The sequence below is a fragment of the Hippopotamus amphibius genome, chromosome 9 (assembly GCF_030028045.1).
Source record: "Hippopotamus amphibius kiboko isolate mHipAmp2 chromosome 9, mHipAmp2.hap2, whole genome shotgun sequence".
NCBI lineage: Eukaryota > Metazoa > Chordata > Mammalia > Artiodactyla > Hippopotamidae > Hippopotamus > Hippopotamus amphibius.
In genome coordinates this window covers 27190232-27215147 of record NC_080194.1, presented here as the reverse complement: position 1 = coordinate 27215147, position 24916 = coordinate 27190232, and the positions used below count along the sequence as shown (strand labels likewise).

General features: G+C 47.9%; 1 protein-coding gene across 5 annotated transcripts in view; it reads right to left on the bottom strand.

Moving 5' to 3' along the window:
• The window catches only part of ABCC8 (ATP binding cassette subfamily C member 8), a 75544-nt gene that overhangs the window by 36531 nt on the left and 14097 nt on the right, over positions 1–24916 (bottom strand). For all 5 annotated transcript variants that reach the window (XM_057748816.1, XM_057748815.1, XM_057748817.1 and 2 more), the window contains exons 6-11: positions 24396–24584; positions 17207–17371; positions 13886–14041; positions 9727–9861; positions 9241–9403; positions 418–458 (exon numbers count right to left, since the gene is read on the bottom strand). In XM_057748816.1, coding sequence (XP_057604799.1) covers positions 418–458; positions 9241–9403; positions 9727–9861; positions 13886–14041; positions 17207–17371; positions 24396–24584 — 849 coding nt within the window. The remainder of the gene's footprint in view (positions 1–417; positions 459–9240; positions 9404–9726; positions 9862–13885; positions 14042–17206; positions 17372–24395; positions 24585–24916) is intronic.

Genomic DNA, 24916 nt, shown 5'->3' with positions numbered 1-24916 from the left:
GCTCAAAAAAAGATTGGAGAGAAACACATTAAAGTTGTTGCCAGTGGGATGATGGGTGATTTAAGTTCTCTTTGCCCTTTTCCTTCTGTATTTCTCAGCATTTCTAAACTAAATATGTTTCACTTTCGTAATGAAGAAGTTTGATAGCAATTTTTTAAAGAAAATTTAATTGTTCTACAGACTAAGTGTCAGGTTTTCCAGGCCAGGTGGCATAGCTCCTGTCTGCCTGGATTGGGGAATGAAGGAGGTACCAGCTCCGTAGATAGATTCTCCATCCATCTTCCCATTCTCAGTCCCACTGCTGAGCCCATCTTCTGAAGCCCCTGTGCAGAAACCCTGGGTGCCTCTCATCCCAGACATCCCTCCCCACCTCCATCCCCCAGCTCCCACCGGGAGACAGAGAAGGGATCCACTTACGATGAGGACAGCTGCAATGGGGATGGCCGTGTTCATGAAAACTGTGGAGAAAGCACAGGTGGAATTTAGTGGGAGGGAGGAGACGGCTGGACGTGAAGCTGCTCAGGTGGGTCTGGAGGCAGGGCGGCCTCCGGGGGGGGTGGAGCTGTCAGGGGAGGGGCAGGACTCCAGCTCCTTAGGGACGCTTGTCTCTGAGACGCCAGCCTTCAAATAAAGGCTGAAACACTCTGACTCTGCTCCATGTGGACAGCGTGAAGAAAGCCCTGGGAGAAAGTGGCGGGGGAAGGGATTGGAGAGGTGCAGGCCTGTGGTCAACCGTGAGGCCAGCAGCACGTGTTTCTGGGGGCACCAAGTTGCTACCCCTTCCTCTGCCTCTGGTCCCCGAAATACCCACACGCCAGGCTCGCTCTGAGGCTTCGAGGCTTCGCAGTCCCCCATGGCTCTTAGGAAGGATTTCAAACTCATTCACGTTGAGGGGTTGGTGACTGAGGACAGCTTGAAGCAGGGTCTGCCTTAGCGCTAAGGCTGAGAGGCCATGCCCAGGTGGGGCCGTTCGTTTGCTGCAACAGAGGCCCCCTCCTTATTCTGTTTACAGTGTGGCCCTCAGACTCTTCATAGGGACCCCAAAGAGCAAAGAGATCTGGACTTAGAGAAAGAGTCCCCGTTATTTCTAAGCTGTGTAATCCCGGGCTGATCCTTTACCTCCCCCGAGCCTCAGTTTCTTCCCCTGATTTTTGTAAACTTGTGCTTGTTCACACAGTCTGGCTCTCTCCAAGGTGAGAGCAGGTAATGTAGGGAACAGGCTCTGTGAAGTCTCAGTGCTACCTGAGAATTATGTCTCAGGCACTGCTAGCTTAGCCCAAGCTGTGAGATGCCCGAGAGAGCCCTGACGCCAGGCCCGAACTTCCAGAGAGAGCAGCCCTCCTGGGGTAAGAGAAGCCCATCTTAGCTGCCACCTTCCCACCTCTTCCTCCTTCCTTCCAGGACCCTCTTCCAGACCTGGCCAGAAAGGAGACTGGTTCCACAATTAGCCAAATTAAGGCAGGAGCCAGAAGCCAGGAGCCAAGAGCCAGAGGCCAAGGGCTGAGCCTGTGCACATGGCCCCTGTTTAATGAACGGTGAAGTGTCTGACACTCTGAAAAATTCCGGATGGTCAACACCATTCCAAGAAGCTGATTGTCTATTTACTCCAAGAGTCCTGCACCAGCTAGTACATACATGGTGTGTGCTGGAGATGTGGAACCCCAAGAACGTGGTCCCTGTTCTCAGGGGGCTCTCAGTCTGAGGAAGGAGACAGGAACTACGCTCCCAGGAGACACCTTATAGGACGGGGAGAGAGGGAACATGCCCCTATGGGGTTCCCAAGCAGATAGGAAAGACATTGTGCCCATCTTTGGGGAATTCCCAATCTATGGGCCCTGGGAGACATCAGAGGGCTCCCTGTCTCATGGAGCAGATATGGCTGGAGCCCTTGGGGCACTGCCAATCTCTCTGACGACAAGGCTTTTTATCAACACTAATATCATACACGACGGTGCTTTAATCGCCCCTTTCTGATGAAGGCTGCATGGTCTCCTGGTGCCCATCACAATGCCACAGCCCTCCCTCAGAGCCCTCTTGAACTACAGATCTGGGACAAAGGACATGGCCATCGCTGGCTGGGAGCGGGGGAGGGGAGGATGTCTATCAGGCCTGGGCCGTTGACCATCACCAACCATAAAGCTGTAAAGACAGGTAGCCTCACCCCTCCCCTCCACGGCCGTTCCTCCAGGGAGCACCCTCAGGGCAGGGGCCACCTTCTGTTCCTCTCCTGCCCATCTTGTCAAAAGGTCTCTGTGCTTCCCCCCTCGGCCCCTGCGCCAGGCCAAGACCTCTCCCACGCTCGTAGGGGCTCAACTCCCGGCTGAAGAATAGGCCTGGAAGTTAGATTATAAATTGGTACCACTCGCTCAGAAAGCAATCTGGTGCTTTGTAGCTAGAGCTGCACAGAAGTTCAGACCCTCTGATCCTGTAATTCCTCTCCTAGGAATTTATCCTGAATAATCACTCAAGAGAAGCACAAAGCCCTCAGAAAGATGGTGTTCGCTGCAGCACTATCTGTCCCAGCAAAACGAAAACCACAGCCACAGCAAGGAACCACCGAAACGAAGTAAACTGAAACATTTGACAGGAGCAGCCCTTTTCGTAAATGAGGGACATCAACTCCAGGGAGGTTTTGCAGTCAGGAAATGTGTGATCATTGACATTCTGTCCTACCCTATGTTTTCCCTGGTCGTGATTTTTTAAATTTATATATTTTTTTCTATTTTATTGTCTTTATTCTTGTAGCTGCCTGATCTTCTTTGAGGAATGAGACAAGCTATACATACATCTGAAAAGGAGCATTCCAAAGCTGATGCAGCAACACGGAGAACGGATGTAATATAATTAACTTCTGTCCTGTTCTGGCTGCTGTATGGAGATGCTAAAGAATGGAAATGTTATTTTCCATTGTCCTTATCCTCTTCTGGAAGGACGGCCTTTGTACAGGGGGCTCTGGGTCCCCGTCAGGGTGTAGGCTGGGGGAATAGGCTCGCCAGCTGCTTGTGTTTTAAAGGCCTCTCTGAAGATCACCCCATTAGGGTCTGGGGTAAATACAGCTGGAACTGGGGATGTCAGTGCCAGAGACTGGGAGGCCTGGGATGCTACAGGCTCTGGCATCTCTCTGGGCTCAGCAGACACCACTGTGCTTGGGTTGAGGGTGGGGTGGAGAGGGAAGGGAGCCGGGCATCCCAGCTGTCATGGCTTGGAGACCTGAGCCTTGCCTCTGTTTTCCTGAACCACATAAAGGCCTATAGGACATGAAAGGCAGTGGAGGAGTGGGAAATATGACCAAGAATAGATTTCTCTCCAACTTTGGCATGGGGTGGGCTGACTCACTTTGATTTGATCTAGGAAAAAGTTAAAAAAAGAAGAGCATGACAGTGCTCAAGTCTTGAATGTTAGGGAGTAGGAAATACTGTTAAATAACACTGAGTGAAAGCAGAAGATTATGAAATGATGTGTGTGTGTGATGCTGTTATGGAAAAGTTTAGTTGCACGTAGGCAGGCCTGAAAGGCCACCTTCAAGAGGGAGAGCCTTTCTGTCATGGTGTAGAAATAAGGGTAGTTATTGTTTTAATATCCTCCCTCCATCTTTTAAGAATATTCTCTTTAAAAGAATATTCACTCCGAAATTCTTTTTTGAGGGTCTCCTCTGTTCCAGGCATCATGTTGGGTTCTGGGGGTACTGTAGTGAACAACGGTGTCAGCTTTTCACACCCCCCAAACAAAATAAAACAACAACTCAACTGAAAACAAAGCAGGGCTCAGATCATCTGCTACCCCCCTGCCTTTGGCTGAGGAATGCTGCCCGGCCTTGGGGGTGCCAGCCCCCGCACGGCAAGAGCAGGAGCTTTTCATTGCCAACGCTTTGATAAATATTTCAGAAGCCATGCATCGGGAGGCACAGCGAGCCATTTGTGCCTCTGGTTAATTTCACCCCCTCCCCGCCCGGGGCCAGGGGAGGAGCTGCCCCCTCACAGCCTGGGCCTAACGGCAGGCTGCACCTGCAGGAGGGGAGAGGCCTCTTGAAGTGCATGGGGCTATTTCGATGGATATCCAGTCGGAAGTCAACGGAGGGAAGGAAAGCAGGCTAGCGGTGTGTCCAGCGCTGGAGGCGGTGGAAGAGAGGCAGGAGGCTCACAGCCACACTGATTTCTGCCTCCAGCATGCCCTCAGCCACCTGGAAACCCCTGCACCCCTTGCAGGCCAGGATAAGCCTCAGCAACCCACTGTGACCGCAGGAGCTGGAGAAAGGAAGGGCAGATTCTGAAGAAGTTCAGAGATGCTGGAGAAGGAAGAGGGTCTCCTTGGCCCCAGACACTGGCTGTTCTGAGTCAGGGCCTGTGCCCAGGAAGAGACAGGGAGCATAAGACTTGCTGAGAATAGCCAGGCCCTGGGTCGTGGGGCGGGGCAGGTACTGGGTGTCCTGTGAAAGGGGTTCACAGGCACAGTCTTGCCCACCCCACACCCCTATCCATGGCAGAGTTGGGTTTGGGGGTTTGTTTTTTGTTTTTCGAGACACAGTATGAGGCCAGTCACATTCATCCAATGTGAACCACATGACCGTGGTTCAGACCCAACGGGGAAGAGGGAAGACCCCTGACCACAGAACACTGGAAGAGATGGCAAACCCATCTCTCCTTTAAAATCCTTCAATGCCTCTCCTGACTCAGGAGAAAACCCCGCGCCCAAGAGAAAACCCTGCGTGATCTGGGCTTGTTACCCCCTCCTCACCACATCATACTTGAGTCTTGAACACACCATCATCCTTTTCACCTCTAGGCCTTTGTGCTGGGAACACTCTTCCCCTCACTTGGCTGACATGTGATCCCTTGGGCATCAGCAATGGGTTTCACCTGGGACAGGGCTTCCTTGACAGCCTCCACCCCTAAGACTAGGTTGGGTGCTCCTCTGATGGATTTCCCTTTTGGTTCCTGTCACTCGTGACACAGTTGCACGCCTGGCTTCCCTACGAGAAGTGAGCAGCCTGCAGCAGGGACCAATATTTCTTCTCACCACCGCATCCCCCAGGCCTGGCATAGGGCTTGACCCATGGTTGGCGCTCAGTGAATATTTATTAGATAAGGGAATGGAAGAAATAAAAGAGGCCAGGGCCAGGTGTGCACCATAAAAGAGAACATGGGGGATTTAGAACCGACCCCAGGGCTCTGACCACAGGCACGGCCCCTGTTCACGGCACGGTCTCCCACAGGACTGTGACGGTGAGGGCCAGGCAGCCCCTCTCTAATGCCCAGGGCCTCAGGAGAGTCTGGCACAGAGAGAAGGCTCTGGAATGGGTGCTGCACAAAGGACAGAATGAACTGGCAGCATGTTGGCTGGTTGATGGTTAGGTCCTGGGACCCCTTTTTCAACCCTGTAAAGCTTGTCCTCAAATTCATGGCTGGACTGGACACCTAGAGCTATGAGGGTTCTGCAAGGAAATAAGGGTCAAATTGACTTCTAAGGGGAATGACCACAGCATTCACCCGCAGCTTTTCCCCACTTTGTCTTCTGCTCATTGAAACTCTGCCTGTGCCAGGTGCAGCCAAGCCTCCTCTTGCATGAAGCTCTGTGTGAACTCTGAGCCCATGTGGGCCTCCTACTTCTCTGTTCTCTGCCATTTATTGGCTGAGGACCTCTGAGAGTCCTTTCACCTCCCTGAGCATCAGTCTTCCCTGCTGTAAAATGGGACAATAGGGCTACACACTTCACAAAGTTAAGTACAGTCAGGCTTGCTGGGCAGCCAGCACAGAGCAGGTCCCTGTGGTTGAGAGCTCCCTGCCACACTGTTTCATGTATGTTAGCTCTGACTTCTTAGCAGAGTATAAACTCCTTGAGAACAAGAGCACATCTTTTGGTCTCTTGCATCCCTCCCGGTGCTTAGCACAGGGCAGGGCTCATCCAACACACTCCGAGTTACTCACATCTGGGTTTTTTTGAGAAGAAATATTGATTCTGGATTTTGATGGGGGGGGATCTATACTCATTTCCTCTTCACCCCCTTGGGCTGCCCTGCCCTGCACCAACTCAGGGCTCCACACACAGGAGCTCTCAGTGATGCTGACAGTGAGACCATCGGATAGAGTGTCAGAGGTAAAACTGTCTGCCTGACAATCTGACTGCCTGGTGTACGATGACCAGACTGAAAGCCCAGCAGGAAGCCCCAGGATGGGCCCCATGAGGAAACGTAACTCCAGGGATCCTCTGTGGCACCAGTACCCCATGGCTGATGCCAGAGGCGAGAATGAAAGATGCCCCATTACCTCAAGCCTAATGATCTGTGTCCTAATTCCGGGTGACAGAGAGCAGAAGGCAGGAGGTCTGGGAGGAGGTAAATGAAAACACACGCAAAGCATATAACTGCAGTCTGGCGATGCCCCCACCCTACCACCCTGTCTCTCCCCATCCCAGGAAAGGCAAACAGCACTTGGGTTTCAAAGCTCTCTCTCCCAGAGGGCTCTTCCCCTTCCTCCCCTCTGCCCTCTTCCAGGGACTAGCCTGGGCTGCTCTGTTTATCTTTCTAGGTCACCACATGCTGGACATGCTTAGTTCCAGAGCCCCTGACTCCTTCCAGAGTCATCTCAGCTCTTGACAACATGCAGTCTCCTTGCCCCAGGTCCTCCTGGCCCCAGCCCCTTCACAAAGCCATGGCTAGTCTTCTGGGGGCCCCATAGGACAAAGGACACCTACTAGACAGGCTTCTGTAGGCTGGCCTGGGAACCTAGGCCTCTTACAATGTTGTTTACATAGGAAAACATGTCCCAGCAGATTGCAGTTCAGATTGCGGGAAATGAGCACACGTCTCCTAGAAGCAAAGGAGCTGCCACCTGCCCCCATCTCTATGATCCGAGGCTTCCCCTACTTTGCTGCCAGGAATCTTGGGGACCCAGCACCACCAATTTCCTTACTGCTTCCCTTCCCTCTCTCCCACTGTAGCAACGGTGAGCAGGTGCCCTACTCTACCCTGCCACGTTATTGCCGGGAGGGGGTAGCCCTCCCTCACCTCAGCAGCTGTTCCCCCGAGGGGGTGTCTGGAAGGCAGGTGTCTGTAACTCACAGGGCTGTGCGGTTACTGTTACCACGACCAGGTCCAGGGGTAGGCAGAGCTGACAGAGAGGCTGAAGGGGGCCTGGGGCTGGGGACACTGGTTTCCCTGAGCTCCCCAGTCTCCTTCCCAATTTCTCCTGTCCTATCAGGTGCTCAGCTTGGGGGTGCTCGGAGCCCACAGGGTCACAGCTGAGAAACCTGGAGGGTCTTGGTGAGGAAGCCAGGAAGCCCGTCCTGCTCACTGTTCCATTCTGAGAGCATCGGCTCTTAGCAGGATTTTGTGTAGGATGCCGTGGCTAATGCCATGATGGTGGATGGTCTGGCCACTGCAGCCTGGACCAGGACACCATGGTCTGGCTGGACACAAGGAAGTGCTCAGTGCAAGCCCCACCCTGTGAGAAACTTCAGGTTGGATGCTGGCCACCTGGCCCCACCAGACCCTCTCTCTAGGCAATGTGACTGCAGGAACACACAGATGACCCAAGGGACCACCTCATTCTCCACGTGCCTCTCTGGGAGACACATCTGGTGCACCCTCCACTGCTGCCCACCGCTGCCAGGCCCACAGGTGTGCCTCTTCCTGGCACACCGGAACCAACTTCAGCTGGGGCAGGCGGTCTAGCATCTACCTCTCCTAATTTCCTTCCCTATTTCCCATTTCCATCAGAGCCCATTCTAGGTTGTTTCTCTTCTAGGCAGAGACAATAGCCTGAAAATAGTGCTCCACTGTGCTCTAAGTTTTCTTCACCCCACCTAGGTTCCCGGCTCTGGGTGGAAAACGGCACGAAGCCAGGAGTCTAAGAGATTCCAGAGGATCTGGTCTGAGCCATGCCAGCAACCCCGGGAGTGACCTCAGGAAGACGCCCTCTCTGGGCCTGAATTTCCCATCTGTAAAATGGTTCTCCCAACTTACAAAAAACATTTTCCATTCACCTCTCCTTACCACATTCTGTGTAATTTGCACAGATCTATCTTTTTATTCACAAATTCTCTCTTCAGCTATGTTAATTCATTGAGCCTGTACATTGAGTTGCTTTTTGTTTCCTTTTTATTTGTTTCTCTTTGGGGGCTTCCTCTTGGTCCTTCCTACCAAAATGGCTCTGAAACTGGGCAGATCAGGGAATCAGTATGAGGTCTTCTAGCTGCTAAATATCTACATCCCAATCCTGCACTTGGGCAGTAACCACAAAGGGGTGACCCCATGGGGCCACTAGACCAACTGTGAGATAAACTTGGGCCAGGACTCCATCCATCACCTGACCTCCATGTGCTCACTCAGAGTAGGGGGCCATCTGAATTAATTTCAATAACTAAATTTTTAATTTTTAGAAATTCTTTTGCCATTCTTTTTACCGCTTTGCCTTGTGCCTTCCTTTAGCTCTTTAATTATTTTAACACACTTATTTTATGACCTCTTTCAGACTAGTCTATCATCTCCAGATAGTGAGGAACTAACTTTCCTATTTTTTGCATTTACTGACTCTCACTCTGGTGGTGCATCTTTTCTGGTGGATTTTTATATCTTTATTCTTAGCTCATTGTTTAACAGGAGTGTTTGCCACTAGAGTCCTATGTTCTCTGGAAAATGGTTTTAATATGTGTGTCTTCTGGAACCATAGGTGTTTTACCAGTTTTGGTCTTTTCCTTTCTATTTTCTGGACTTGGGGTTCCCAAACCACTTGACTAATATAAATTCAGTCCCTACAGCTGTGAGTACATCAAGCTTGAGCTTTTGTTCTTTCAAGAGAAATTTTCTCCCTCTCATGGCCCCAGGTAGATGAGAGCTTCCTTGTAGCTTCCTTAGGGCAGTGGCAGCTTAGTATGACTTATTGAAAAGAAGTTCCCACACTTGGGAGAATTCAAAACTACTGTTATTTATTCATTTATTGCTGCCTCTCCATAACACACTCGCTTAATAAAATATCAAATACCACGTCTGTCTTTCTCATCACTGCACCTTGAGGGCTAGCCCAGTGTCCTGCACGTAGCAGGCGCTCAATACGTTTGTTGGATAAATGGCTGAAGAACACTGATTTCTCGTAGCTCTGCTACAAGAGACAGTTTGAGGCTCTCCTGGATGGGATGATCCCAAAGGCTCCGGCTTCTGCCCCGCCCCTTCCTCCCCCAGCCCTGACACCCTATCCTTGCATGTAGGCAGCAGCACACAGGGCTGGCTGGTTCGGGGGGACTCACTGGAGATGGAGGTGTAGACGGCGAAGGCCCTGAGGCTGGTCATCTCCTTCTTGCGGGTCATCTCCACCCGCGTGCGGAAGATGTTCTCCCAGGCGTACAGCTTGAGCAGCTTGATGCCACGGAGCATCTCGTTGGTCTGCTTCAGCCTCTCATTGGAATACTCCTGCCAGGAGTCACTGAGTCAGCGAAGGGGTTCTTTTGCCCCCAAGAAGAGGGAGGTGAGTCAATCCCCTCATCATGTTACAGACTATGCCGGCCTCTGTCTCCACAGGGATGGTCCAATAATCCCATTTCACAAAGAAACTGAGGCCTGGATGGCTGAAGTGACCTGCTTAAGGTCAATCATAGTGTGGTTGCATGGGGGGCGCTTTTTGGTGGCATCTGGGGGAGGAGTGAGGGGACCCACTAGTGGGAGGGGCGAGGGAGCAGGCAGATGCGTGGGGGAAGGATGGGGACAGGGGCGCATGCACACCCGCAGATCCTTACCAGTGTGCTCCGCTGGGCCTGGGACAGCTTGGTGGCCACAAAGTACTGGACAGGGGCCAGGAGAATGATGACAGCTGCTCCAATTAAGGCACTGATTCCAAGGATGTAGTAAAGGAGAATCACACCCACGATGATCTGAGGGAGGGCCATGGGAATGAGTTCTTTTTGCTCTGGGGGCTTCCCTGCCAGGGGGTACAGGCAAACCTCCGGTACCCCAGTGCTCGAAAGCGGGACATGCCTTGGTGTCCGGCTTTCCAAAGTTTCTCGGGGGAAACTTGGGGGAAAGAGGAGGAGGTGTGACAAAGCAATTTCAGAAGGAGGGATTAACATGATGGGCTCTCACAAAGCAGAGAGTTTCTGGGCTGGTAACTAACTGCATTTATCTGCAAGGCTGGCTGAGGCATTAACTCTCTCCAGCCTACTTTCCAGATGGAAGTCTCAGAGCTGAGGTTGCACAGTGAGTGACAGCACCTTTTGTTCTGTTTGCTGTTTATCAAGGCTGATATTTCACTCTCGTTGGAAAAAGGTGATACATGAGCAAAGGGGCAAAATAGCTGCACCCATGCCAGACAAATCCAGTCCAGGGTCTGAGAGCTTACTTTTCATTCTTATGCTCCTGGTGTCTTTAATTTTTAGTGAATCTGGTAGGTATCCTCTAAAAAGAGAATTCATTCTGTTTCTAGCTTTATGTAAATGACAGCTGGTTTCTGAATATTTATGAGAAGTGTAAATTACTCTTGCCAGCCCCTAAAGCATCAAGATGACAATTTCTCAGGTTGCCTTCAAAGGCAGACACTTCTAAATTCAGGGCTTATTCTAGAGGAACAGATGTGCTGTCTTCCTTAATTGAAGAAAAAATTGTGTCTGGGTTGGCCCTGCACTCCCTGAGCCCTACACCAAATTGGCACTAAGCTCCTGCACCACTTCAAGGACAAAGAAGTGGTTGGGTGGCTCGGTACTGTCTATTAATTACAGAATGCTTCCTTCATTAGCAGATTCTTAGGGGGCTGGTAAATGATCCCTTCACCACCTGCTTCCCAGTGTTTAACTGATGTTCGATGCTGGCACGAATGGGCAGAGGAGCACATTAGGAGGTGAAAAACTTTCCTACTCTTGCTGGGCCCCACTCCCACCATTCCTCTGGAAAATTATCCTGACATCCACTCTTTCCATTAGCTGTCCTCATTTGGAGGCAATAGGGGTGTTGTTCAGCTGCTTGGGTAGAGCCGGAAGCTCTCAGAGCACTGCCAGAGTCACCACCAGGGCCCCAGCGAGGGCTCAGTGTCTGCACCCCCACAGCCTCCAAGGCTGGCAGCTGCCGGGGCAGGAGCTGCGGATGTGACTTCTGCTGCCAACAGGCTCCTCCTCACACTCCGCCCACCCCTTGTCATGCTCCCCAGACCCCTTCGTCCACTCCACTCTTCTGCAGGGGTCTGAAAGGACCCTGTGAGAGAACATACCAGAAATCAGGGATTCTGAGTGTGCAAAGCAAGTGTGGGGAATAAAAGGACTATTTTATCCTCCTAGTCTCAGGCTAAGAAAGCAATCTCGTGTAGTAGTGGGGAAATCACATTCCCAGGAGTCTGCAGCCCTAAGTTTGAATGCAGTCCCAGCATTTACTGGCAGTACAAGAGGAGTCTCAGCTTCTTCATTTTTAAAACGGTGATTTTAATTGCCCACTTAGCAGGACTGTGGGGAAGATTAAATGAACATATATGATAAGCATCTAGAACAGTGCCTGGCACACAGCTGGAGACAAGGTGGCCGACCCTGCTTCCTACAAACAAACAAACAAGCCTCACAGGAACTGTCACTTGGGAACCACAGAAAGGAGATACCCAGTATGGTGTTGCTACCAGCTCACTGTGTGGCCCAGGCCCTGTTCTCTCTGGGCCTCCAATGCCCAGGGGATAAGGAAGCACAGAGGTCCCCAATACGGCCAAGTTCTTTGACATGGTTGTCAATAGCTTCAGAGGGCCCACAGGGCCCCTGAAATTGTAGGCAAAATGTGTGAATGCACATTTATTTTTCTAAGGAGAAAGTTTCATTAGGTTTTCAAAAGTATATGTAGATCAGTGGTTGCTTAGAGCTGGGGGCAGGGACGAGGAGTGACCGCCAATGCGTGTGGGTTTCTTTTTGGGGTAATGAAAGTGTTCTAAAATTGTGATGATGTTGGACAACTCGGTAAACATGCTAAAACCCATTGAATTGTACACTTCAGATGGGTGAATTATATCTCAATAAAACTTGTTATTAAAAAAAGTATATGTGATCATAAAAAGGTTACAAATCAGGGAGAGCCCTTGGGGACAAATGAATGGGGCTTCTGAGCTCATTTCAATACCATCAAAAGCCTCGTGTGCCCTGTGGCCCTACACACAGCATCCTGACCTGGTCAAAGGAATTGTATCAATTTCGGTGGTAACACTGGGTCTTGAGGGCTGGTCAGAGCTGTAAGTGCAAAGGTATAGTCTTTGAGGAATTAAAACAGAAAATCGAATGATTCTTCATGATAAATAAGCAAAGATAAGTAAATTGTGGAGGTGAAAACTCTTACCTAATCCCCTCCTCCCACCCCCCGTGTTGTGAGAGTTAATTACACAAGCGAGAGATGCTGGGCAGGCCAGGCACAGGGCAGGGGCTATTCCCTGTTAGGTAGTATTACTTTTGTTAGCAATCCTGCATGTGCAATAAACACTATTAATAATAGCAACTATAAAAACGCGGCAGGTTTGGTGGACAAAATCTTCCGAAACGGGTTGTTCAAGGGAACACAAGAGAAAGGATAAAAGGCTGTGACTGTATTAGATGAGCTCTCCAGGCCCTTCTATAGCTTCTGTAGTCACTGATCCATCTTGGCAGAGTGGAGGGGAGCACAGAGGTCCGGGTGTGGTCAGTGGTAATGGGGAATGATGTATTTGGCTGTTCCCATAAAAAGGACCATCAGATGTCCTGCCCTACATCCACTCTTATCTAGCTGCCTCCCTATACATCCAATCTTATCTAGCTGCCTCCCTATATTTGTCTTTAGTGTCTCTTAAATATAAACTTTACAAGTAAGGAAAACCAATAAAACTCACTTTCGATTAAGGTTTACAGAACCTACATCCCAAGAAACAACGGATTCTGGATTGGTAAATTTCTTACATCAAAGTGAGCAAGTTACAGGGCTCTGATGTTTACTTAGTGACTACTCTGTGCCGGGCACTCTACTTGGTACTTTGCTTACATTATCTAATTGAATCATCAGAGCAGCTGCAGAGGGTCGGAATCATTCCCTTTTCCCAGATGAGGAAACTGAGACTCAGATAGGTTAAGTACTTGAATCAGCCTGTCTCACCCAAGTCCAGGCACTTTCTGCTATACGAGGCAGCCCTCGTGGAGCCTGCAGGCCCTCTGGGAATGGATCTGGGACTTCAGCTTCTGGCCTGAGCACCCAAGTGAAGATTCAACCCCAGGCACAGGACAGGAATCAGGCTTTGTGGTGGAAGAGCTCCAGATGGGAGATGGAGAAGAAGGGGCAGGAGTCAGGTAAACCGTGTCGAGGCTTCTCATTCTGTTGTTGGGGGAGAATGCACCTCCTCCAGAGCCAGTCCCGAAAGTTGTCTGGCTTTAGAAAATGCCATGTTTTACATTTCCAAAATTAACACAGGCTTATTGGAGAATTCAGAAACACATAAACAAAATAGCAATCACTTATAATTCCCTCACGAGGCCGTTCAGATCTTCTTTTTTTCTGTGTGAATCTATGTATATTCCAATTTAGCAGGAAGCACACTGTGAATACTATTTTTAACTTACTCTTTTTGCTTAAAAATACATAGTGAACACTTTTCAATGTAATTAAGTACTTTGCTAATACAATTTTTACTGTCTGTGAAAGTGTTCCACACATGATTATTCTATATATATATTTTTTTAAGGTTGGCTGCATTTTTAAAGTCACAGTGACACTGTCTTCTCTGATCATCAAGAGAGATACCACTTGCAAAGTGTGAGACAGTATAGGTATCCAGGGGTACACCCCATGGAGAACCCAAGGTGGTGGAAGGTGTAGGCAAACATGGAATGAAAGATGGTGAGCTCCTAACTGCTGGGCATGTACCATCGGATTCTGGTTTTGTGTCCCCCAACCGCCAATAAAGCACACATGCCTTACCTGTACTGGCATAGCCCAGAGGTTTGGGCACAAGAAGAAAAACCACATGAGCTGGTTGGTGTCGATGGCCACCAGGTTACAGATCTGCCCGGCAGTCATTTCCCCCATGGATAGGTTGGAGGTGGACAGGTGCATAATTTTATTGTAAATCTTAGTCTGGAAATGAGAGCAGAGTGTTTCACATTTGTCATCATCAGCATCCTAATCACCACGCCAGATGCCACGTGTCTCTAAAGTGCCAGGGGCTTCTCAGACATTCCCACATGGAGAGCCAGAGCAGCTCTGTAAAGGGCACTGCATGATTGTTCCAGTTTTACAAATGGAGTAACTGAGGCTCAGAGAGGTAAAGGGCTTTGACTACAGTTCAAGCAAGTCAGAGAGGCAGCATTCACACGAGGAATCTATGCCAGCATGACAAGCTACTTCCCTGGCAAGCAAGGCCTTTCCCTTGGAGGCAGGACTTAATTAGCTTTTAAATCTTAAAAGCAGATCTTCACATCCAGTTGTGTTCTTGATTTACCGGAGGCCAGTGGAGAACACACTTTAGAGCCATAAAGATGATGAAGGGTAGCAGTCATCTGTTTTAATGTGGCTTCTCCATCCGGGAAAGGGGGTATGCTCTGGGCCCAAGCCCTGTTTTAATTGAGCCTTGAAATAAAACAAGAGTTCAGCCTGGGAAGGTCTTATGTGAGACAAATGCACGTGTCGATCGGCCCCAGCACCATCCGGAGCCCAGCCACCCCCGAGGACCTTGTTCTGCCTCCCCAGGGCAGACGGAGAGCAGCTATGGTAATGGCTCCCTGAAAGCTCTGAACTTAAAAGCTCTAAGTGCAGAGTGATTCCCCCCCCCCCCCCCCCAAAAAAAAGATGGCAATTTTCAGGCTATGTGCCCTTAAACAAGGAAAAATGCATTCCTGTCTTAAATGACCTAGGGATGCCTGCTCTTGAATGAGATTCTGCTGTGCATTCTGTTGTAAGGTGGATTCCCAGCCCTCATTTCATCTTTTGTGTAAACCCAGGCTTTTTCATGTGTCAGGTCTGCTTAAAGCATGAACTTATTCTGTCTTTTTTGAGTTTATATACACCATGGGTAAGGTTTAAAATAATGGCAATGACATTTTTTGACAGGTCCATGCTCATCCTAAGTCAAGTGCAATCAGTCTTTAAAGAATAATAATAAATCTAGTTTCAGTGAAGTAGGAACGTACAGTAAACTATCAAATAAAGCATTATTAAGTAAAGACCAGGATATACAGGATTACACAACTGAAACCTGGTATATGTCAAAAATTATATATAATACAGGCATTTTGCTTCATAACCTTTCGTGCAAGAACTGTGGTTGTTCTCAAACTCATGAAGACATAAACCCTTATCTATAAATTTCTGTAAATCTCTGAAAGGAAGAATTTTTTTTCTAATTTGCTCCCATAATCAATGCCAGCATTTTCTTTCAGGGACATAATGAATTAATCTCTCTTATTTGAGCAAAAGATGCAGACAGTTTAATAAAAACAATTACATGCTAATACATTGACAAACCATATTTGTCTCTTTTAGTGTAATTGGAAAATATTGGGCTAGTGGGTGATTTATGACAGAAACGGAAGGTAGAGTTAATTATAAAATTGCTTGACTACAAAATTGGCTGTTGTTTGTGGTGGTACATGCCTGTCTGTCACTGGAGGTGTCTGAACAGGGGTTAGGATTTTAGAGAGGTTTTCTGAACTAACAGTAGCTTGGTTCTCCTAGATCTGAACCCCTGTGAGTCTTAAAGGGTCTTAGATTTTCCTGGGATCCTTTCACCATTCTCACATGATGACATTCGTGAGGAAGTGAAAAACCACTGGAGAAGGACAGCTTCACAAGCTGTGCACTATACAGCTCCAGGGGGCGCCACTCACATGGACTATATCAATATAACCAGAGTTTGGACCCAGACACTGTCTCCAGTGCAGGCTATACCCTTCTCCTCTCCGTCCCTTTTCCTCAATGCCTCTGATCCTGGCTCCCAGAGGACCAGTCAGTGTTAATGATTTTGAGGACCATTTCAGAAGAATGAAATGTTGATGGCTTTGGGATTTAGTCACAACTTCCTAGTGTTCTACTGACTTCACGGGAATTGCTGGGAATAGCAGAATCTGCCAGCCGTCCTGCACTCTCCATTCTCTTCTTTTTGTAAGAAGAATTTTTAGCAGGGCATATATGACTGTCAAGAACAAAGACCAGGGACTTCCCTGGTGATCCAGTGGTTAAGACTCCATGCTTCCACTACCAGGGGCAAAGGTTTGAGTCCTGGTTGGGAAACCAAGATCTCACGTGCTGCACGGCATGGCCAAAAAACAAAAAAGAATAAAGACCACACTTTCTAGCCTCTCTAGATATAGCCATGTGGCCAATTTCTCCCCAGTGGGATGGGAGAGGATCTGTGCAACTTCTGCATTATGATTTGAAAAGAAGGCAGTGTTCCCTCTGATTGTCCCATCTTTCTTCTTGTTGGTTTAGATGTAGACATGATAGTGGCAATGTTGATAGTCACATTAAACCATGAGACAAAAGTCACGTAAGAAGGCTGGCAGAGCAACATTACAGAAGGAGCCAAGGTCTCTGATGATTGCGTAGCTGCCGTATCAGCCCTGACTAAACGTGATAAACAAACTTCCATCCTATTTAAACCACTGTCACACTGGGTCTCTCCATTCTAACAGGGGAACCAAAATTGTAATGAAAACACTGGGGCTCCTCACCACCTTGCCCAAAGGGGCCCTGACTCCTTCCTGACCTTGATCATCCTTTCAACCGACTCTGAGAAGGAAGTCACAGCAGGCAGGAGCAAGAACCTAGACCCAGAGAACTACCAGGCTGGATACGTCTCTCTCATCATGACCCAAGATTTAAGAGCTCACATAGATCTTACAGTCTATCTAATCCTGGTATGTCAAACATGCTTCTTTGTACCCAAAGAAGACTGTCTGGTAGCAGAGCCCTGGAACAGTATTTGTAGAAGGATTCTGAGGCTGCACTTGCACTCAGCAGGAAAAAGTGCTGTGATTGATTAGCGACGTCTGTCCCATTCAAGGCTGAGCAGTTGACATCTTAGATCTAGTCCAAGGCAGAACTGGGGCTAGAACTACTGCATTTCCTAAGTCCAGCTCAAGGCACTTTCCACTGTCACACTGCCTGGTCAATGGTTATTGTTTCAAAACTCTGTTAAAGGGCAACAACAAAAAAATTAAATTCACAGCAGAATCATTCTTGAGCGTCCGTGAGGACAATAATGCGGTTCTTATTGTGAAGCGAAAAAAATAATCATTCAAGTACCTGTATTGCTCCTCTCAAGTTAATTCCAGTTTCAATGGCGACATAGTAGGATGCTTGCAGAAACGTCCTTTGCAGTAGGAGCGCAAGGAACAGAAGCACGGCTAAGACGTAGGCATTAGCAAGGAACTCTTGGGATGAGACAAAGTAAACCCCGAGAAATTGTGTCTGTTGGAAAGAGAAATTTAGAGGTGGCTGTCATTGCCAGCAAAGTGACTGCCATTGGTACCTCTCACTGGGCCATAGAGGCCATGATTACAGGACCCTCCATGCTTGCAAGCCCTGTGCAACTGTTTATGAGTGAAAAATCAGACTAAACGTTCTTCTAACTTCAGGGAGGGTTGCCTGTACCCTCTCCATCAACCCACTTAGGTGAACATGATGTGACCCAGTTCTAACCTCATGCCCATATATCTGACTCTCAGCTTCGTGGCCACCAGGCCAGGGGAGCTCACTCTGCATGAGACAAGAATAAATGGAGCGAATCACAGAGCAGCCAAAACTAGAATTGCTAGAACAGATCCCATGACGTGTGTTCTCTGCTGCAAAAACGGAATCAGCTGAGGTCTTGTCCCACACTCACCAACAGCTTGCACTGTAGAAGTTCCTGGGGAGAAAGACCAGCAGAAAACATGGCAGTAGTGCTCCCAGGCGAGAGATGGGAACTCATTGCCTGTAATTGGCTATTTTGGACCGAAGCGCCCCAGCCTTGTGGGCTCCGGGGACCTCCTTTTAAACGTAAGGCTTTCTGTACCTCCAGCAAAATCTCAGATGATAAGCAGTGGGGAAAAAAAAACAAACGCTCTGATTTCGTTGCTAAAGATACCAGCGAACAACAGCATGTGTTTCTAAATTCAGCATCAACAGCTCCCAGGACAACTTTGATCTTGACTAAGTCCATCGCTCCCCAGCAGAGCCACATCAATGTTTCCATGAAGACATAGCTCTCCCCTTTCTGAGACTCTGCCCTGAACTTTGCCAGTGATTTGGAAGGGTGTGGGAGCTGCTGGATAAAGAGTGGTGGGAACAAAGTGATGAGAATGAGCCTGAGGGCATGTCCACACTAGGATCAGGCTGAAAGGGTCAGGGTTCTAAGCAGAGTCCTTTCTCTAGAGTCAGAAATTCCTGCATCCTGGATACAGGCCTTTCTGATGGTAGATCAGATCTTGCCTTTTGGTTCAACAGGGCCCTTTAACCAGCCCTCACAGCTCCATGGAGCTGGTCCTGGTTACCACTGTATCACCCTTCCTCTGTGGGATGGGTCTCTCCCTTTTGGGGACAGCAGGAAGCAGACATAGGGAGAATTGAAGTCTCTTAGAAGAGGGCCCTACTGACACCTGAAGCCCCTGACTCTGTCTCATTTGTTAAAGTACAACAGGGAAAGGGCAAAGGGAGAAGGGAGAGGGTAGGGATGGCTGGAAGCACCAAAATGGACCTTAAAATTAGGCTGCATGGCTTAAGAATCTGACCTTATAGGAAAGCAAAGGGCAGGATACAATATTTACCAGGTGCAATGCTCACAATACCCAATAAGAAGAGTACTATTATTAGCCCAATTTTACACATGAGGAAATGGAGTTTCAGCAGGTTGAAGTGGCTGGGCCAAAGTCACATGCTGATAAAGGAAAACATGTGAACATGAACCTGTGTGATGCCAAAAACACTACCGTAGATCCACAACCTAAGCCGCATTCAGCCTTTTGACCTTGAGTCTCCTATTGTCAGCTACAAGCTTGTCATTTGTGGGGGAATGAAAGATGCCCACTTGGATGGTTCTGAGTCAAAGTGTAGGCATCTAGGCTTGGGAAAAACATGGTCCTGTTTAACATGCCTTGGAATTCTTCTGTTCTACCAGCCTCTGTAGGGACCCAGTTCTGGATAACGGAGTCCATTATTTTAAAGCCGCAAAGCACATCATGGAGATTTATCCCAAATAATATCCCAGATAATTTAACATAACGAAATAGCCGTATGTGCAAAGATGTACTGTCTCTGGATAATTGCAGGAGAAGAGCACAAAAATCCCTGTAAATGTCTACCCACAGGGAATGGGTAAGTATATTATGATACCAATGGGAACACTATGCAACCAAGAACACCAATCATCATGAAAGCTCTCGAGCAGCACGGAACAGCACACATTCACTGTGTCACAATGATCAGAAAGCACATACGCTGGAGAAAGAGGGCTCAAAAAATCAACCGATCTCATTGGTTAGGCTATAGGTGCTGTTTGTTAAATGCATTCATCAATATTTGCACATTTTTCACAAAGCAACAAATTCTCTTTTCGCAGGTCTAAAGGCAAAGCCTTGACCCCTTCCCCCAACAACACGCACACCCTAGGGTCAGAAATAATATTTATTTGGATCAAGAATTTTTTGACATGTTAAAATGAAAATCTGCTTGCAGGTATAAGTCATTGGGTCATTATTTGATCTCTCTTCAAGGAGACAGCATAAAAGAGCTGGAGGCCAGAATAACTACATTTTGATTAAGTGAGTAGTATACTAGCCAAAGAGGCCCAGGATGCTGCCCAAGGAAGGCAGGCCCTGGGAAGCTTCAAATGGCTCTGAGGGCACTGGCATTGCCCAGCACCTCGAAGGCTAGAGACCTACAAGCTTGACATTTGGCAGGTGGTTAATGCTTTGGAAGATCAGATGCTCTTGTCTCCCGTTTTTACAAGCTCTCAGGGAAGAAATTGTATTTGTTTCCAGGGGTTTCCACAATAGCACTAAATAAATATATTTTAAATTAATCATCCCCCATCTACTTTTTGTAGAAGCTATACCTTTCCCCATTTTACAGCTGAGCCAACTGAGGCCTGCACAATGTAATGACTACTTAAGAGGACAGAGGGAGTTTGTTTCAGAGGTAGGCCTAAAGCCCAGGACTCTTGATTCTACCGGTCTGACCCCCGTTGCCCCTGCCTGGCCAGAGGTATGACTAGAAAGGCTCCTTTCCCTTGTTCTCTGTTGCTTAAAGGAGAGGGGGTCACGGGATCTTGCTTCCAATTTGGCAAAGGCCAAAAGTGAACTGCCTGTAGGTCCCAGCTCTGGGAGGCCCTGGGTAAAAACACTGAGCACTGTCTTTGACCACTCACAGACCAAGGCATCCACCCATCCATCCATAACCATTTGACATAATGGTTTAGAGCCTAGAGTTTGAGGTTAGTCATATCTGAGTTTGAGTTCTGACTCATTAGGTTAGCTAACATGTCCTTAGTAAGCTCCTCAACCTCTCTAAGCTTCAGTTTCTTTACCTGTAAAATGAAGTCATTAAAGGTTTCTACTTCAGAGAGTTCTTATGAGAATTCAGTGTAGCAATGTAGGTAAAAAGGTTTTTTTTAGTAAATGTAAGCACTCAATATACGGTAACATCTGCATTATTTGTTGAAGTATCATTTCTTCTGTGCCTCCTGGGTGTCAGGCATGGAGCTGGGCATAGAGAGGCCAGACAATGTAGGTCCTGTCATAGGGGACTCAAGGTCAAGTTGAGAAAGAAGAAAAGGGGTGCTTTGATGATGCAAGTGTAGGATGCTATGGGAGCACAGAAGAGGAGCATCTAATTCAACCAGAGGAAGGCTTCCTGGAGGAGGTGACCTTGGAGATGCATCTTGACAGCTGAGAGGGGGTTAGTGAGGCAGAGCAGCTCATGGGCGTTGTTGTAAAGAGGCAAACAAACATGCTGACATCACAGTCACAGAAATGCATATAAGTTCTCAAAGTACCAACAGTGACAGCCACAAATACGGGCGTCCAAATGGGGGCACAGATACACACAGAAAGAGACATGCCAAGGGACACAGAGACAAACAGAAGGACATACGCATAGAATCATAAGCCAGTCCCAGGAGAACCCATTCAGAAACAAACACACACTCACTAACCTACACACGATTCCCACTGAGGTTTAGAGGCCCTGAGATCAAACCCAGACTGTTCTTTCTTTCTCTGCTCAGCTGACAGCCTAGAGCAGTGCTGGCAGATTTCAGATGCCGGCAGTTCTTTATAATCCAATTCCCTTGCCCTCCAGCCAGATCAGAGGCATCCATGGCAGGTGACAGATTGTGGGTGGGGGTTGGGCGAGAAAGGGGGCTGGAAAGAGATCTATTGTGGGTTGTGTGCAGCCTGGGTCCCAGCTTTCCCTGGGGAGTAGCAAGGGGTCGGGCATTTCAAAGATTTAGCAGGCCATATGACACTTCCATTAATAAAAGAAGAAATAAGAAATGTTTGTCCTTGAGGATGGCAAGGGCAGTACGATTCTTGCCAACTGTGAGTATCCTGGTGAGGGAAGAGAGGACAGGGCAGCCACTGACAATAAAGTAAACAGTGGGTGCCCGGCTGTGCTGATGCAGCAGGATGGATTCAGGCTGAGCAGAAAGAAGGGCTTGCTCACTGAGAGGGTTGTTAAACACTGTGACATGTAGCCAGAGAGCTTCCTTCTTTGTTCATAAAGACCAGAATAGCACCTGTCTCTCTGGGTTAGAGCCGTGGGAGGTGGGGGGTGGTGGTGGTGGTGAACCAAATAACTTCAATAAATGACCCCTTTCCCCCATTTCTGGGCCCAGAACCCCAAATGAGAATTAAGCCATATCCCAGGCAACCACACGACTGAGGATTCCTTGTTGCTGACACTGGAGACTATATTTACTTTCAACTCTCGTTTCCATGTCTGTAATTCGCTGATTGTATTTGGGCTGCAGGGAACAAATATAAAATTTGATAAGGCCTGCTGCCACTGAGGCAGGGCCATCTGTCTCGGCGATTGATGTGCTGACAAGTAACTGAGACAAAAGCGTTCCAATATGAGGGCATAAAATCCCAGGGTTTGTGTATAAACAAAGAGAAAAGAGAAGGCAAAGCTAACGTTCAGATGAACTAATATCCTCAATGCTGTTCTCACCATCTCTTTGACACATCTGCCCTCGGAATTCTTAGGAGACCGGCATAAGTGTTCTGGGAAACACAGGAAGAAGGAGACAACGTGGACGGTCTGAGAAGGGCTCCGGCTGGTGCCACTTCTCCCTAATATTAACAACTGGCTCCATGCTGCAGCAAGTTTATCAGTGTGGAGTATTTGGGGGTTGCTTATAACTGAAGTCGCCTATGGTCAGATTGAAGATGAAGGTGACACTCCTGTGGATAAGAAAAGTAGTCTCTTTCCCTCTCTTCTTGGGCCAAATAAAGTTCAGAGGCTCAAAAGCCAGAGAAGGTCTCAAAAGCCACTAAAGTTATTTAGCAAAAAGAGTCCGCACAATCTTTTTTTTTTTTTTTTTTTTTGGCTTTCCCAAGTTCATTTTTTTTAAAGAAACTGCTGCACTATATAAGCATTTTTTAAAAGTGAAAAAATGGTAAAGTATGGTAAAGTTTCCATAAAATTTATTTCAAAGCTAATAGCCCTCACATTCTTGATTGAATAAGAAATCTAGCCATCTTAACCTAGCCAACTCCTATTCATCTGTCAAGGCCCCATTCAAATACCCCCTCCTCTACAAAGCTGTCATGATCATTGGCTGAGTTAGTCACTCCTTCTTCCCATGGTGCCTTGTATCTACCTCTGAGCAGTAGTATTTAACACATGGTATAAAACTATTTAATTTAGATTTCTCTCTCCTGCATTGGGTTTCACAATCCTTGGAGCCAGAAGTGATGGCTTGATAATAATAGTTAATTTAGCATCATGATTATAAGTGCCAAGACTGTGGAGTGAAAGAGACTTGGTTTCAAATCCTGACCCTGTCACTAGCTGAGAGACCCTAGTGAAAGTTACTTAACCTCTTTGAGCCTCAAGTTCCTCACCTGTAAAATGGGGATAAAAATACCTACTTTGTAAGTTGTATGGTTATGTGAATTATATCTCAATAAAGCTGTTACAAAAAAAGCAAGCAAGCAAATTTACCCCAGAGGGCTGTTTCAGGGATTAAATGAGATAGCGCACAGATAACTTCCGCACGCAGCCAGGCATGTATTGAGCAGTCAGTAAGTGGCTGTTGTTATTATTAATCTTCCTCATCATAACCGTTGCCTCTATACTCTCACAGCCTAACCCAGGTCTGGCACATGGTAGGGTTCAATAATCGTTTGCTGAGTAAATCAGACAAACAGACTTGGCGTGTCTTATATTCCTGGCCAAAAGTGCTCAGCTGCTTAATTATATCTCTGGAAAAAATTCATACGAACCTCCTGAGGATTAAATGGTGTCTGCGATTTTGGAGCCCAAGAGATGAATAACACTACACAAGAAAGAGTCGTCAATTAGTAATCAGATCCCTAATTAGTAATTCCCTGCATCATTTTTGTACTGTCTATTTGTGGTTAAAATATTATAATGATGTTCCTACTGGGAAAATAAGACTCTGAATCTTATTAGAGGTGAAAAGTTTTCCATTTTGTGACCATCTAAACCTAAATGGCAGCAAAGAAACAGATGGAAGAGCTAAGTACTCCACCTTCACCCCCGGAGTGGATGCTATTGCCCCGAGGAGGGAAAATAACCCCCAGAAAGATTTTCTGTTTCTGTTGTCCGACAAATTTCAGTTTGTAGCATCTTTAGAGATGGAAAGTCCATTGGGTACCATCTAGTCCGATCGGTTTCAAATATTTTTAAGACATGGAACTCTTTTTTAAAAAGAGATTTTAATGGGAAAGTCTAACATATTAATAAAATTGAGCAGCTTTTAATAAAATTTGGAGTGGAGGGAGAAAAAGCCCTACACATGGCGGTTTCCCACTCTCCTCCCCTCGACAGCAGCCACCAAGACAGCCCTGCAGAACCTCAAGTGCTATGAACATACAAAACTGAAGAAGATAGATCCCCAAAAAGTTATTTAGAGTCTGTTAAGATAACATGAACTAAAAGCTAACAAATAGCAGCTCTAGACACTGGATAAACAAATGCACTTCCTGCAACTTTCTGAATGACGACATAATTGAGAGAGGTATTATGGTGATTACGGTCTGGTGAAAAGAGCAGGGCGCCATAAATCCTCTAGGGGCATAGCTTGCCTTCTAGCATTTCTGTTTGACCAGATGCAGAGCATCTTCTGGAGGGGGATATTGCTCAGGGCTCTGTGCATGGTGATGACCTGCCCCTGTGCAGCCACAGCTCACACACATCAGCCTCTTGTTCATTCTCACCCATGAGTGAAAACCTTGCAAAGGGTGCCCTTCTCTACCCCTGGGTGGCCTACCTTGGGCTGGAAGACACGATTCTCCTTCCCAAGGTGGTCCACGATTCCAAAGATGCACAGTGGCCCGGCGAAGCCCAGCAGGTCAGCCAAGATGCGGAAAGTGCTGCTGAGGACCAGGCGCCTCCCAAAGGCATAGCAGAGGGCCTGCCAGATGGCCCGGGCACCCTGCGTGCTTTGTATGTCCTTCCGCTGTCCAGAGAGACCCATGGCCAGGTCAGAGTGGCTGAGGGCCCATTCACGGCAGGGCCCAGCCTCCCGGGGAGCCCCTGGCTCTTGCTGCTTGGGGAAACCCAGTGGCCACAACTGCTGCAACAAGGTGAATTCCAGGAAGAAATTATGGAACCACCAAGTGCATGGTTGTGTGGGTCCATATAGGGACCCACTATGGTCCAGACGGGGAAACTGAGGCCAGATGATGGATCAAGGTCAGGGACCATGTGGTGAGCACAGCACTGTAATGAGGGAGTGGCATATGTCCATCCAGTGCCACTGTGTTTGCCTCAGTGTCTCCCCTGGATGCT